Source organism: Nyctereutes procyonoides, unplaced genomic scaffold (genome assembly GCF_905146905.1).
Source record: "Nyctereutes procyonoides isolate TBG_1078 unplaced genomic scaffold, NYPRO_anot_genome, whole genome shotgun sequence".
In the NCBI taxonomy this organism is placed as follows: Eukaryota; Metazoa; Chordata; class Mammalia; order Carnivora; family Canidae; genus Nyctereutes; species Nyctereutes procyonoides.
Window position 1 is genome coordinate 732,265 of NW_026575130.1, and position 15,200 is coordinate 747,464.

At 36.3% G+C, this 15,200-nt stretch overlaps 1 protein-coding gene across 2 annotated transcripts in view; it reads left to right on the forward strand.

The window, feature by feature from the left end:
- Positions 1-15,200, forward strand: part of SEC24D (SEC24 homolog D, COPII coat complex component) — a 103,522-nt gene that overhangs the window by 55,278 nt on the left and 33,044 nt on the right. For both annotated transcript variants that reach the window (XM_055342496.1, XM_055342497.1), the window contains exons 9-11: positions 2,182-2,320; positions 5,391-5,506; positions 12,893-13,017. In XM_055342496.1, coding sequence (XP_055198471.1) covers positions 2,182-2,320; positions 5,391-5,506; positions 12,893-13,017 — 380 coding nt within the window. The remainder of the gene's footprint in view (positions 1-2,181; positions 2,321-5,390; positions 5,507-12,892; positions 13,018-15,200) is intronic.

The window sequence follows — 15,200 nt, forward strand, 5'->3', positions numbered from 1 at the left end:
TTTTAAGCTGGGCCTGCCTTTGGGTAAATCATATCGGTAAAAATAAGGTTAATTTTCCACCTATTACCTCTGCTTTGTCTGGCAAATAATGGTATCATATTTCTAAAGTCTCTCAGAGAATTGATTATAGTTTTTGAACTCTCAAAATAAAAGGGTGAGAAAAGTAAAGTTGACTGGAGTGCCGGTGAATTGCAGACTTTCTCTCTGGTTTAATTTTTGAAAGCATCTTCTGATTTCAGAAGTTGAAGCTGTAGAATAAAACAGCAACAAAGGCATGACTGATAATTGGAGTTTTGATAAAAAAAAGAAAAGCTATCTTATTATTACATTTTTGTTATCTTTTACTTCTCATTCTAATTCTCCATTCACTATCCTGAGAATTTCTGGTTGGGACCTGCATCTTTTTGTTTGCTTCCCTTCAGATTAGTTATTATTATTATCACCAGCTAAAGAGGACAAACACTTGTTATTTTTTGCCTCTTAAACATGGAGTATGTATTAAAAAGTATTGTGTGTCAGTATTTGAATATATATACATTTAAGTATGTATATGAAATGTACATTTCAAATTCTTGGGGAGGTTTTTAAAGTCTTCTGTGGCTCTCAGCTTTAACCATTAGATTATATCAGAATTTCCTGGAAGGTAGATTCCCCCCCTTCTAGATAATTTTAACAGTGGCAGTTTACAGTAACAAGTTAGCTAATTAAATGTTTATATAAAAAACAATGCCTTTAAAAAAAAAAACAAATGCCTTTAGAACTCAAGTATATCTTAAACTTATCAAACTATAACTCTGCTGTTAAATACATTCTCTCCTGAGCTCAGTGATTTGGAGAGACAAAAGGTTGTTCTGTACAGACATGACAACAAGTTACCTTATGTATTATACTAAACCTATCTGGTTTCTTTTTTTAAAGATTTTATTTATTTATTTGACAGAGCGCACAAGCAGAGGAATGGCAGGTAGAGTGAGAGGGAGAAGCAGACTCCCCACTGAGCAGGGAGCCTAATTGAGGGAGGCTCAGTCCTAGGATCCTGGGATCATGACCTGAGCCAAAGGCAGACACTTAACCACTGAGCCACCCAGGTGTCCCATACTAAACCTGGTTTTTGTTGTTGTTGTTTTCTACTGTGAGACCTCACAACTCATTTCTGAAATTTCATCAGTGGATTAGTCTTTACACTGAACATCTGGACCAAGGACAAACAGTAAAATCTCAGTTTTCTAAGTTGAGTAGAAAATGGCTTTCTGACCCCGCCTCATCCACCACCTTCTTCCTCCCGTTCAGGTCTCCATTAAAAAGCAGTCTGCTTTATTTACATCCTTTTTTTTTAAGAAAAACTTAGTTGACGTGCCAAACCCTGTAATTCTTAAGCTTTTCTAGAAATGTTATCTTTAAGGGAGATTTATAAAAGCAAGAAGAATCTTTGTGGTTTTATTCTGAAAGCCAGAAGAGTTGAGAAACAAGGCCGACTCCAATGCTGAGCTTTTTCGCTTTCAAGCTGTATTATGGTTTCTGTGCATGTTTATGAGGAAGAGGCAATTGAAATATTTATTTTTTCAGTTCTGGCAAAGTATGACCAGCGCCACTGAGAGTACATTTTGTCATGGGATAAAGAAACAGAAAAGGCAGAATCAAGGTCTTTGCCTAAATAAGTGAACATTATTGTATTTCTTCAGATAGTTGGATTTTTGAAGAGACATTTCATATTCTTTGATGGAACTATCTAAACAAACTAGAACTCTATACAAACTAGAGCTTTTAAAGTCAAACCCAGTTCACTTCTTTATTTATAATCAGTGAACAAACTTAGCAAAATATGTGATATAAGGTATCCAATATATTTTTAACATAATTCTTTGCTAAATATTATTGCCATCGTTATATTTTCTCTCTGCCTTCACACACATACAGATAAATATATATGCACATATACATATAAATATGCATATATATATTCTTATTAATGAGGCAAAAATTCAAATTAATTTTTGTTTGGGTATTTCTTTGAATTCAAGAGGTATCAAGAGAGGCACCTTTGCCCTCCTGGTGAACACCAAGAGTTAAAAGTTCCTTAATGGATGCCATTGCCACTTTTCAAATTACAGTTATTGCATAGCATTTCTGAAGTACCTTGAGATCCTATACCCACCTATTTCTTCATTTTACTTCTTATAGACTCCCCTTTATTTGGTAAATCATGGAGAGAATGGACCACTCAGATGCAACAGGTGCAAAGCCTATATGTGCCCATTTATGCAGTTCATTGAAGGAGGAAGGAGGTATCAGTGTGGATTTTGCAACTGTGTGAATGATGGTAAGTGGTGCCAATAAATGCTTAGTAAGAGCTCTTTATTAGTTGAAACATATTATACTTCTAAGCTTATGGGAAAAATATATGTTAAAGCTCTTAGTTATAAATGAGCTTTTCCTAAATACGGATGAGCTCACATTCAAGAATAACTCAGAGGAATAGCAAACAAACAAACAAACGCAACCTCTCAGGCATATCATCTGTAAACATGAGAGGTAAAATTTTATTTTGCCTCCATTTGAGCCTTTGTAGAAGGGGATTGAGACATAAAACTACTTACCTACTTTTGAGTTTTATAAGAAACAGCAGCTTCCATGTGGGAAATTGTATGTACAACTTCATGCATTTATATGAGGCTGAGAGGGGCATGGTGGTCCCAAATGGAGCATGTTCTGGTTGGTTTTCTTCTACAGACATTATAAAGAAGAAATTTTATTGTATCTGTTTTCAGATGATACGTTGGAGAGACTTCTTTCTTTCTTTATTCCTCTGAGTTATTCCTGAATGGAAGCTCATCAGTATTTCGGAAAAGCTCTGATGTAACTAACACATACAGACTTTTTGTCCCTCAGCTATGAACGTTGGATTATTTAAGAAGAAAAAAAAAACCATTATTTTGAAGGGCTTTTCTAGATTCTTTATATTTTCACTTTCACTCCAGTATGAATTGACTGATGTTGAAAAAAATTGCAAACTTGCTAAGAGCAACTTATATTATATTTATAACCTGTCTTAATTTTTAATTTTTTTGGTGCTAAATAAAGCACATATCAGCTGAAACATTCCCACATTCATTTACATTTCTAGAGTTTTTCTAGAACCATGTGATGAGTATAAGAGCATGAACTTTCTACGTCTTTTCCTCTGTTCCTTTTCTTCATAGACATGCTTCCCTGCAGGCCATTAAATCTGAAGAATGTTTAACACTCTGCCTAGGAGCCATGTCTCCTATGGCTGCTGACTACTCCCTACTGACAAGTGGAGCTAGGGCACAGCTTTCTGCCTATGTGATTACATTCATGGCATCTCAACTCTGTGAATGCTCTCTGGTGGGAGAGCTCCTTGTTTCCTCACCCCCTTATTATAGTCCTTGGTTTTTGTCCAGCTTAGAGGGCCAGAGACTAGCATTGTGAGTCTTTTGCACAAGAACTTTGGTCAGTTCTAAAACATGCCTTGCTATGGAGTGGAATCACAGACTTCTAGGCTCAACTGAAAAACAGTGGTCCTCTTGGGATGTCTCTCTCCTTGCTCCAACTGTGGCATTCACTCAAATTGGGTATCCCTATGAGACCAGATTCTGTTGGTCTGTCATAGTTTACTTACCTCTGTTGAGACTGTCAGTTTCCCACTTCCACAATCTTTACAAGACTTTGAATTTTCCAAATTTCAGAGATCCATATGTACATATGAATGTTATAAAACTTGTTTGAGGGATCCCTGGGTGGCGCAGCGGTTTGGCGCCTGCCTTTGGCCCTGGGTGCGATCCTGGAGACTAGGGATCAAATCCCACGTCGGGCTCTCTGCATGCAGCCTGCTTCTCCCTCTATCTGTGTCTCTGCCTCTCTGTCTCTCTCTCTGTGACTATCATGAATAAATAAATAAAATTTAAAAAAAATTAAAAAAAAATAAAACTTGTTTGAAAAGAAATGACCAAAAAAAAAAAAAAAAAAAGGAAGAAAAGAAAAGAAATGACCATGTTATGGTAAGAAAATAGACAAATCGGGCAGCCCAGGTGGCTCCGGTTTAGCGCCGCCTTCAGCCCAGGGTATGATTCTGGAGACCCGGGATCCAGTCCCACGTCAGGCTTCCTGCATGGAGCCTGCTTCTCCCTCTGCCTGTGTCTCTGCCACCCCCCCCCCATCTTATGAATAAGAGAAAAATAAGACAAATCAATTTTAAGAATCCATTTTATTTTTAAGAAAAAATAGACAAATCAATTCTTGGTGATTATTTTTTAAGTCCAACCTACAAAAACAGTCCTGTTGTGATCCATGTTGTTTCACAACTAAAAATAAAGAATATAGATTTGTTGGTTTTAAAATACATTACTTGGGCAGCCCCGGTGGCGCAGTGGTTTACCGCCGCCTGCAGCCTGGGGTGTGATCCTGGAGACCCAGGATCGAGTCCCACGTCGGGCTCCCTGCATAGGGCCTGCTTCTCCCTCTGCCTCTCTCCCCTCCCCCCACCCCATGTGTCTCTATGAATAAATAAATAAAATCTTAAAAAAAAATTAAAAAAAATACATTACTTCTGTGGTTTTTACGAATGAAAATGTTGCTCTTTATGAAATGCTGAAAACCAGAGCATTGCTGGTTATTCTAAATACTTCTATTGTCAGTGGTTTAATAGCCAGCCCTATTAATCTCAAGGCAACAGGAGTTTGTTTTCACAGAGATACCAGGCCATATTTGTCCAAGTGTTCAGTGTGTGACTCATAAGTGTTCCTGTGCTGTTGGATGACTTCCAGGTCATTGCCAGAACTAACCTTCTTAGACATTTGAATCAAATTAAGAGTTCTCAGCTGAGATCTTAGTGGTATAGTCTTTCCCTAATACAGTAATCCTCCCCACTCTGAAGTCCAAACATTAAAAGATTACTATGCAAACTTTCCATGGCTGAAGACATCTCTTAATTAAAGGATAATAAATATTGTAGTTAATAGTATAGTCCAAATAATGAATGTATATTTCTGTTAGGTATACTGAAAATTTAAGTAGTTAGAAAAGTCAGAATTCCTTTTAAAAGAGGTAATTAAATAGAGATAATTAAATTTTCTTTGTGACAATTTAAAAACAGCAGTTTTCTTATCCCCTGTCTCTGCACAATGGTCCAAATCATAAATGTTATGTATCATCAGTAACTTGCAGAAGAGTCAAGATTTTTTAAGAAAACCTTTGTACTTTCCACACATGCTTTTTAAATAGTGGATATTTAGAATATATACTATATTCTAGCTTTAAAATACTCCCCCCCACACACTTATTCTTTTCCTCCCATAATAAATTTTAAGAACTTACTAAGTTGTCTGTGTTATGAAAACAAAATATTTCCTTTCTTATTTTGTTTTTATTAGTTCCACCGTTCTATTTCCAACATCTGGACCACATCGGGAGAAGGCTGGACCACTATGAGAAGCCGGAGCTATCTCTAGGATCTTATGAATATGTTGCTACTTTGGATTACTGCAGAGTAAGTGTTCCCAGGACTTCAAGTGTTTATACATTGATGTCAAATTCAAGTGAATAACTTTCATATGTAAAAACTGAATCTTTATTCACAAACAAAGCATTTTGGGGGTATCATGGGGATGTAGAAATGCCTCAGACACAGATCAAGGCTTCTAGGCTGTTAACATGATTAAACTGCCAAACTATTCAGTGCAGTGATTATTTTTAAAAATAAAAAGTGGTGCCAGAAATAGAAAACAAGAATTTAATTTTTATGTCCCTATCAGATAACATATTCTGGATTCTTAAAGCAACAGTTCGATATAGTGCCTCGATCTCATTTGTTTTGTCAGTGATTTCAGAAGATTTTCTCTTCTAAGGCAGAAGCTCAGCCAATATGGTCAATAGGACTGTGACAGTTTTCTTTGTCTCCTTTCTGCACATGAGTTGTCACCACAGTGATTTAGAGTTCTTAGAATCTTCCTTGGACTATGTGAGAGCCTGGGATTCTGGCCTTTGGTTTCTTGCTTTAAAATGTAAGCGTGAGATGCCTCACCATTTCCTTAATCTAAAAAATTAAATTCAAGAATTTAACTTTCCTTATAAGACCATTAAGTGTTGGCTTTCATACTATCACCTCAGCCATCTCTTCAGTTTTACAAAACACTCACCACATACTCTGGACTCATCATTCCTTTTTACAACTCCCATGCTTTTGGGTAAGATTGTTTTGACCAGACTATCTTTGCATCCTTCTGTTACATCTATATATATACTCCACCTAGCAAACTCCTACTCATTCTGTAATACCTGGCTGAAATTTTATTTTATGTGACTGTGTGTGATGTGTGCATATGTACAGTTTTCTTTGACTTTATCATGGTGGTTATTTACTAAATCTTCTAGTGCTTTTTTTTTTTTCCTATAGAATTTGGTTCATATATTTGTTGTAGCAATTATTCCTATGAAATGTAAATCTTCTTAAATGTTCCCCCCCCCACCCCTCATAGAATTCAGTATTCTTGGTGACAAGAATCTTGTCTTGGCTGCCTTTATGGTATCCACCACAGTGTCTATCTAGTACAACTGGAAGACAGTGTCTATCTAGATCAATGGGAAGACAGTTGATCAGTGTATGTGGAATGAATGCATAAATGAATGAATGAATGAATGAATGAATGAATTTGCAGGTCTTTTACTATTACCAGGACTGGCTATTTCCCTTTCCGAATGTCACAGTGAGAGTGACATCATTATGGGTAACTTGCAGGGCTCTAAAATTCTTTAGTACTTTGGAAGCATTTTCTTGGGGATGAGTTCAGATTTCAGCTTATATCTGAAGTATCATATGTAGACCTGAAGAAACAGTCATTCTGACTAAATGTCTGTCTTCCCCTGACAAATATGAATGCCAGCTGATGCCCAGTTCTCAGAAAACAGCCTCTGACCCACAGAATTCTATCACAGATATTTGTGAGGGGACTAGTCCACGTATTGAGTATAAATTACAAAAAATATTTTTGCTAAATAGAAGTTTTTTTTCAGTTGATTGGATTTAAATTTTTTAGTTAATACAACTTTTGCATTTATTTTAGTGTTTTGTATGATTTTTTTACATTACATAGAACTAGTTATTAAAGAAAAGTTAATGCTTTATTAATTCAAAATGTGACATTTGAGCATATTTTGACAAATGTAAGAACATTTTTGGTATAACTATATCAGACAAAAAAAAAATCCTAAAGTACCAACTACTTTTAGACCGTTTATTTGTTCTTTACTGCTGTTGACTGAGGGTGAATGATTAAGTAGACCGTAAATATTCAAGTTCTAATTAAATATAATAAAGCCATTATAACTAGTGATGGAAAATTTATTGATTGATCTTTGCAACTATAGTATAAATATAACTATGTTTTCAGTTTCTAGTTCTCTGCCAAAAAGGCTATATTATCTTGATTTTATGCTTTTTTAGTAGAAACTCAGGCAGAGAGTCAAATCTATTTCTGGGAACAAAAGTCTTCATATCTTCAAACTCTGTTATCTGGAAATGTTCCAGATGTCTAATTGATGGAAAATTTCACCCAGCAGGCAAGGAACCAAATTAAAAAAAAAAAAAAAAAGTACATTTTGAAGAATGTTTTGTAAGCTTAATCTACCTTTTATTATTCCAAGTAGGATTTAAAATAAAAGATGATTTAAGTATCTTCAAATTTAATTATAATTCAAAATGTAAATAAAGTAGAATAGTGAGTTGTCTTAGGGATTTGGACAATGAAAAGGAGCTTATTTAATTTGTACATGTGTTTTTTGATACCATACAAATTTAGAAATACAAAATTACATTTTGCCCTATTCATTTTAGTTTATCTTGATACCAATTGTATATAATAAAATTAACATTGGCTATTTACTATGTGTGATGCTCTATGCTAAATGCTTTTTTTTTGTGTTGTATAGTTACTACTCAAGTGAACCCACATGATGCGTACTATTATTATAAGAGGCCTAGAGAGCTTAAGTGCCACCCTCAGATCACACACATAGAAAGTGCTGGACCCAGACTGAAAGCTCTGTTGGCATGACCACAGAACCTCTATTCTTTATCAATATACTGTGGATTTGTAGGCAGTTATTTAGGAAATCACTGTGGGGTTCTCCAGGAAAAAAGTACCTCAACTCTTGTCATATAATTGAGAGTTTTTCACTTAAAAGTTTACGGAATATATCTGTACACAAAGTGTACCTGAAACTGAAATCCCATTCCAAGCCAGCCTTTTATTTTTCCTCAATAAAAATGTCATCCCTCCACTCAATTTTAATTCACTGTGACATTTAATGGATACCTAACACACCCAAGACACTTGGTTATGTGCTATGAGGGATACCAAAGCTAGCAATGAACCTGATTTCAAGGTACTCCGTATGTATAGACTCAGTAAGTATATAATTATGATATAAACCCAAGTATGATAAATGTTTTAAGAGTCAAATAATCCTGTGGTATAAACCCAAGTATGATAAATGCCTTAAGAGTCAAAAAATGCTATAAGAGAATGGACAAGTGATGACATATGACTTGGAGGGTGAAGGAAGGCTTCAAAGAGTGACTTGAGCTGGTTACACCATGAGCAGAGTTTGGACATGTGGAAAGGGAAGGGAAACAAAACAGTGAGTAGATACAGAGTATTTGCAACTTCACTTTCATCAGGGATGAGGCAGATATTGTAGATAAGTGATGGGGAGTTAGTATGGGACTAGGATAATTGGAGAGGATGTTCCCTTTCCCCCAAAACACATTCATATTCAAATATTTTTTAAAAACACTATGCCAAACAAAATACTTTTCTGGCCAAATTCTTGGCCCAGGCCTGCCAGATTGTGACTTCTGGATAGGAAATGTTTTGAAAATGGCAAACACTTAAATTAGTTGAAGGAATGTGTATTGGGGAATAATGGGAAGTAAAGCTGGGAAATTGTTTTGAGATACAGACTAACCATTTATTTTCCACTGGGTTTGTCATCTTACCTTTCATCTCCTGGTTTTTATACATGTTTGTTAAATGAGTATTGTGGGGAGTTAAAAATGCCAGGCCATTGAAGAATTTATGTTAATTCAGTAAGTAATGAGACCATTAAAGGTAAAGAGGGAGTTGTTTCCTTAATCCATTCATCCATCCATCCACACATTTATTCACTCAGTCAGCAGTATTGAGCAGTCTTTTGTGCCATGCTCCGTGTTTGACTCTGAGGACTCAGTAAACATTCTGTCCTTAGAGGCAGTAGGATTGTGATCTGTATTGTGTCTTTGGACTGGTTATTCTGACAGCAGTCTGTGTAATGAGAGGAAAGAATTTGGAAGCAGGGGGACATTAGAAGTTAATGCAGTAGTCAAAGCAAGATAAAATGAAAGGAGTATAGTAGTTCCTCAGAAATTTAGAAATAGAATGACTGGGTATATACCCAAAATTACTGAAAGCAGAGTCTCAAAGAGACATTTGCACACTCATGTTCATAGCATTATTCACAATAGCCAAAAGGTGGAAGTAACCCACGAGTTCATACATGGATAAATGGATAAACAGAATGTAGTATATATGTATGTGGAATATTATTCAGCCTTGAAAGATAGGAAATTTAGACCCACGCTAAACATGGATGAACTAATGCTAAATGAAATAAGCCAGTCACATAAAAGACAAATATTATGATTTTATTTTATGAAGTACCTAGAGGAGTCAAATTCATGAAAGCAAGGATGTAGAAATGTAGAATGGTGGTTGCCAGGGTCTAGAGAGAGAGGGGAATGATAAGTCATTGTTTAATGGTTTCAATATTGCAAGATAAAAGAGTTCTAGATATGGGTGGTGGTAATGGTTGCACACCAGTGTAAATGTACTTAATACCACTGAACTATATGCTTTAAAATGCTTAAATTGGTAAATTTTATGTCTATTTTACTGCAGTTAGAAATACTTTTGGAAATGAGTGTCTAAATTTGGGTGCCAGAACAAGAAGGCTTTACAATTAACTGGTGTGGATGGTAAGAAAGGTGGGCAATTCCACAGAGAAAATGAGACTTGAAACCCAGATTATTTTTGAGGATAATGCTTTTTCTATTTCCTTATAGAGAAAGCCAGTATAGTGGGATAAATCTTGTCTTACCTGCTAAAATATTGAAGTGAAGATCCTGGCAGGTCTGCTATAGTTAAATGAATGCTGCTCTGGGGCTCAGACCATGATTAGAAAGAATTTGAGGAGTCACCTATAAAGTGGTGCTAGTTAAAAATGAATAAATGAGATTTCTGTGATGGAGCATGTGGTGAAAAAAGTGGGTGTCTTTTGGAGAAAGATAAGAAAATAAAAAACAAGCAGCAGTCAGAAAAGTGGAAGAGGAAATGATATTGCAGTGACTTGACAGCTTAGAAAGTGAAAGTGCCATGCCTAAAATTGGAGAGAGAAAAGAGATTTAGGATGAGAGCTGGATTTTACTTAAAGTCACTCATTTGCAGTCAGGAGGTCTTTGACTCTTAACAGTGGTTTTGGTAAGGTGTCATGAAAAAAACCAAGTTTTTATAAAGTTCATACCTGTTAGGCTTGGCTGGACAAAGCAAGCTGGATTGAAAGGGGAGAGTAATTGATTAAGGCAGCCAATGATGAAGTCACTAGAATTTTCTAGGCATGAGAGGACAAACTTCTGGATGGTTAAGAATAGGGACTGGGTAAAACATGAAAGAATTATTTTGAAAGGATAATTAATGAGACTTAGAGATTGAAAGAAAAGGAATAGTCAGATCTAATTTGATATTTTTAAGCTCCGAGTTGATGTGTAGTGAGGTTATTGATAGATAGAGATGTTGAAAGAGAATATCATTTAGAGGAATGAGGAATTAGTTTCCCATGCATAGAAAAGTAGTTACAGTGAAGCATTTCACAGAGATGTGTGTGATGGATTTATGGAAGCTATTCTGTGGGGAATGAGTAATGCTGAACTTAAGAGAACACAAGAATGGTAAGACACATTTGGGTTGGTCACAACGAGGCTTTGGCTTAATTAATGGAAATGATTAAAAAAAAAAGGAAATGATTGTTATTTTTATTTAATATGAATCAATGTAAGTCTATGTTATAAATTAGATTAGGTGAGAAAGGATTTGCCAAAAAATAAAATAAAATAAAATTGCTCAGATAGACAGCAGTACAGTTCTTTCTTTTCCTTGTTTGCCTGATTTTGAATGTGGCAAAGCAGTGAAGCATTTACATTGGTGATTTTTAAGTCCTGCATTTTTTTTTAAATTTCAAGTGACATACTTTATTAGAAGAGTATTGTATCTAGACTTATAATGGATATAGAATGAATCAGTAAGATAATTTGGAGACATTGTCATCTAATTTTATAATTATAATACAATTTTATTTTAGATCGTTTTTGTTATTTACCATAAAGTTGAAAATTGGATTAACCTGAACTCTTGTTTTAGTTTGAGTCACTAAGTTTGCCTGTGGCTCTGTTTTCTAAATACTTTGTAAGACTCAACTGAAGAATCATTTCCTAAGAGCTTTTTGAACACCAGCTAGTAAAGGGACCAACAGCTACAAAACATTTATATAGCAGCTGCTTTATGTTATAGTGATTGTTTTAAATAGATGTAGAAAAGGCCCAATATTCCATCTTTTACAACAAATATGTAAGGAACAGGTAAGTATTTGACAATATAATATAATTTTAAGGTATACAATTATATTTTATTTTTTAAAATATCTTATTTATTTGAGAGAGACAGGAAGAGCAGGAACATGGGGAGTGGCAGAAGCAGAAGCAGACTCTCCGCTGAGCAGGAAGCCCAATGTGGGGCTTGATCTCATGACACTGAGACCATGACCTGAGCTGAAATCAAGGGTCAGATGCTTAGCCCACTAAGCCACCCAGGTGCCCCTACAATTATATTTTAGTATATAATTTCATATCTTTAAAACTGAAAGAGCTTATGAAGAAAAAAATTGAAAATAGTGTTATTAAAGAGCACTTGGGTGGCTCAGATGGTTAAGTGTCTGCTGTCTGCCTTCAGCTTGTGTCTTGATCCTGGCGTCCTGGGATAGAGTTCTGCATCAGGCTCCCTGCTCAGTGGGGGAGCCTGCTTCTCCCTTTCTCTCTGCCTCTCTCTTCCACTCATGTACTCTCTTTCTTTCAAATAAATAAATAAAATCTTAAAAAAAAGACAATAGTGTTATCAAGTTAATGAAGTTTTACTAGTTTCAAGACAAATACTAATTATTGTATGTACTCTTTGGGGCACAATTTGTCAAGGTTCCAGGCATTTCTTCTTCTTCTTTTTAAGATTTATTTATTTATTTGAGAGAGAGAGCGCGAGGGAGGGAGGGAAGGAGGGAGCGAGGTAGGGAGGAAGGGAGAGGGGAAGGGCTGAGGGAGGAGCAGACTCCCTGTGGAGCAAGGGAACCCGATGTGGGGCTCAGTCTCAGGACCCTGGGATCATGACCTGAGCCAAAGGCAGACACTTAACTGACAAAGCCACTGAGGCACCTCACTCACTTTTTCTTATAAAGCAGAGGGTTGTAAGCAAGGCTGGTCACCAGACTGTACTCACAATTGGGTAATTGTAGTGGTAAGGTCTTTGGAGTGCTACAAAAGTGAAGCTTCTCTGCTAGATATCATAATCCTGTCTAATTCAATAGTGTGTTGCAGGTCATACCCTGGAAACAAACAGCTTTAATCTTTTTTACAGCATCAGAGACTGTGTTCTAGAAAATTATTTAATTCCACAGATGTTATATCCTAAAATAGTAAATGAAAAGTTTGACGATCTTCAAGAGCTTGAATGTTTTATTTTGATTATACAGTGTATATACTTTATAATTACATTTGTGTGATCTGTTTGCATTCCTGTAGAAGAATAAGCCTCCCAATCCACCAGCCTTTATCTTCATGATTGATGTTTCATATAGTAACATCAAGAATGGACTTGTGAAGCTCATATGTGAAGAACTGAAGACTGTGCTAGAAAAACTTCCAAAGTAAGAGAACTCCTATTATTTTTATAATTTGCACAAAATTACTGAATTAGTTTATTGACCAGAAAACAAGTGCTGAATATGGATATAGATATCTTTTGCTAATGAGGACTTTGGGCAAATATTTATAAATCAAACAGCACCATTTTTTTTTTGAGTCCTTAAAACGTCCAGAGTTATCTTTTGTACAAACCAAAAGAAACAAACTGATAAAAATTAATGCTATGATAAACAATATTCAAAATACACTATAAACCATAAGGAGAATCCCAACAGTGTGATGGGAAAGACTTTGGAAGTCTGTTAGTCATTTTCAGAGGGGTTGATTTTCCAGTGGAAGCTGGTAGCTGTGGATTGTGGCAAGAGTTCTAAGGGATGCCAGGAAACTGAACTGTTGTCTTATGGCAGAGATGGTAGTCTTTGAGCCAAATTTCCTTTGCCCTTGTAACATACTGTCAAACCTCTTTGCCGCTTTACTGCCTCTAGGTCCTAGCACAAAGTGGATCACTTTCCTTGCCACTGCAGGGGTCAGTGCATAAAAGTAAAGGTGGAAAGGTATTTTAGCAAACATGGCTCTTTTATGGTGTACAAACTAGTTGTTTAGGATGGGAAATACCATCTAGTAAGGAGCCTCGGGAGCAGGAGAAACTCTTCCTTTATGAGAGGAGACATGCTTAAGAAAAAAAACTAACAAATATTGTCTGAAATGTAGTGTCTGCACCAGTCTCAACATCTTCCCCCCTTCATATCTCCTGAGGGTAAGCAGTCTCTGTTCTGAAAAGGGATGCTTTGAGGGATGGGTTATCTATAGACTTTAGGGCTTCCTGAGTCGTTGGATGCCCATTCCCCTCTATTCCTTCCACATGTGGCTGCTGCACTGGTGCATATGAGCCTCAAATGAGTGAACTCTGGACCTCCCAGGAGTAGCTTTGGTTGTATCTATGAAGCTCAAGTCATAATATTCTCAAGGATAATTTGGAATAGCTGTGAGGATGTTTAAAAAACATTGAGGTGATTTCAAACTGAATTCTAAAATGAAGAATGAACTGGGAGCAAGTTGAAGATGGGGCACAAGAAAGGCATGTGTGCCTGCTGACTGTGACTGTAGTTTCTGTTACCTCATTCTTAGGGATACTTGAGAAGTGTGGACTTTCTGCTGAATATCATATATTTTATCATAGACTTTTCTCACAGGGCTGTTTTAATTCTAACTCTGAACTTGGAACTTGAATGATATATGAAAGAAAACTAAATTTATGGAAATGATGTCTCCTTCTTTCCCTTCTCTAGAACTGATTAAATTAGGTGATCCTCTTCTCATGGTTACCTCACCTACCCCTTGCTCCTTCGCAACACAGTGGTGATGTGAAGTGTATACCCTATTGACCAAAGTTATGAAACCACACTCCTTCCCTTAGATGTCATCATGAGTTCTGTATCCCATTGGAGCAGATTGTGACTTTAGTGAGATAGGAGAAAAAATAAAAAGATACTGCTGGTTATTCCCTGCTACTTTTTAAAATCTCTCCTAAAAGTTTTTATTTAAGCCAAAATGCAATTTTCTTCCTTTATTTTTTAAAAACAAATCTGATTGCTTTTTTTCTCCCCCAAAGTTTGTTGTGGGCTCTTTTTTTTTTTTTAATACTTTTATTTATGATAGTCACAGAGAGAGAGAGAGAGAGAGAGAGAGAGAGAGGCAGAGACACAGGCAGAGGGAGAAGCAGGCTCCATGCACCGGGAGCCCGATGTGGGATTCGATCCCGGGTCTCCAGGATCGCGCCCTGGGCCAAAGGCAGGCGCCAAACCGCTGCGCCACCCAGGGATCCCCTGTTGTGGGCTCTTTATGTTTACAACTTTATATTTTTTATGATAAGATTGCCATCAATCTGATTTGCCCCTCTGAACTATGTAATATGCCAAATAGCTTTTTTATTTTTATTTCCTTTTAAGATTTTATTTATTTATTGATGAGAGATAGGCAGAGACATAGGCAGAGGGAGAATTAGCCTCCTTGTGGGGAGACTGATGTGGGACTCGATCCCAGGACCCCGGGATCACACCCTGAGCCATCCAACTGCCCCCCAAATAGCCTTTCTAAAGCACAGTATAAGTCTTGATTAACGTCTAAGGTATGTTCATCTCTTAGTTAATCTTTTGAAAAGTGAAGGACCCATTCTTTACTATTT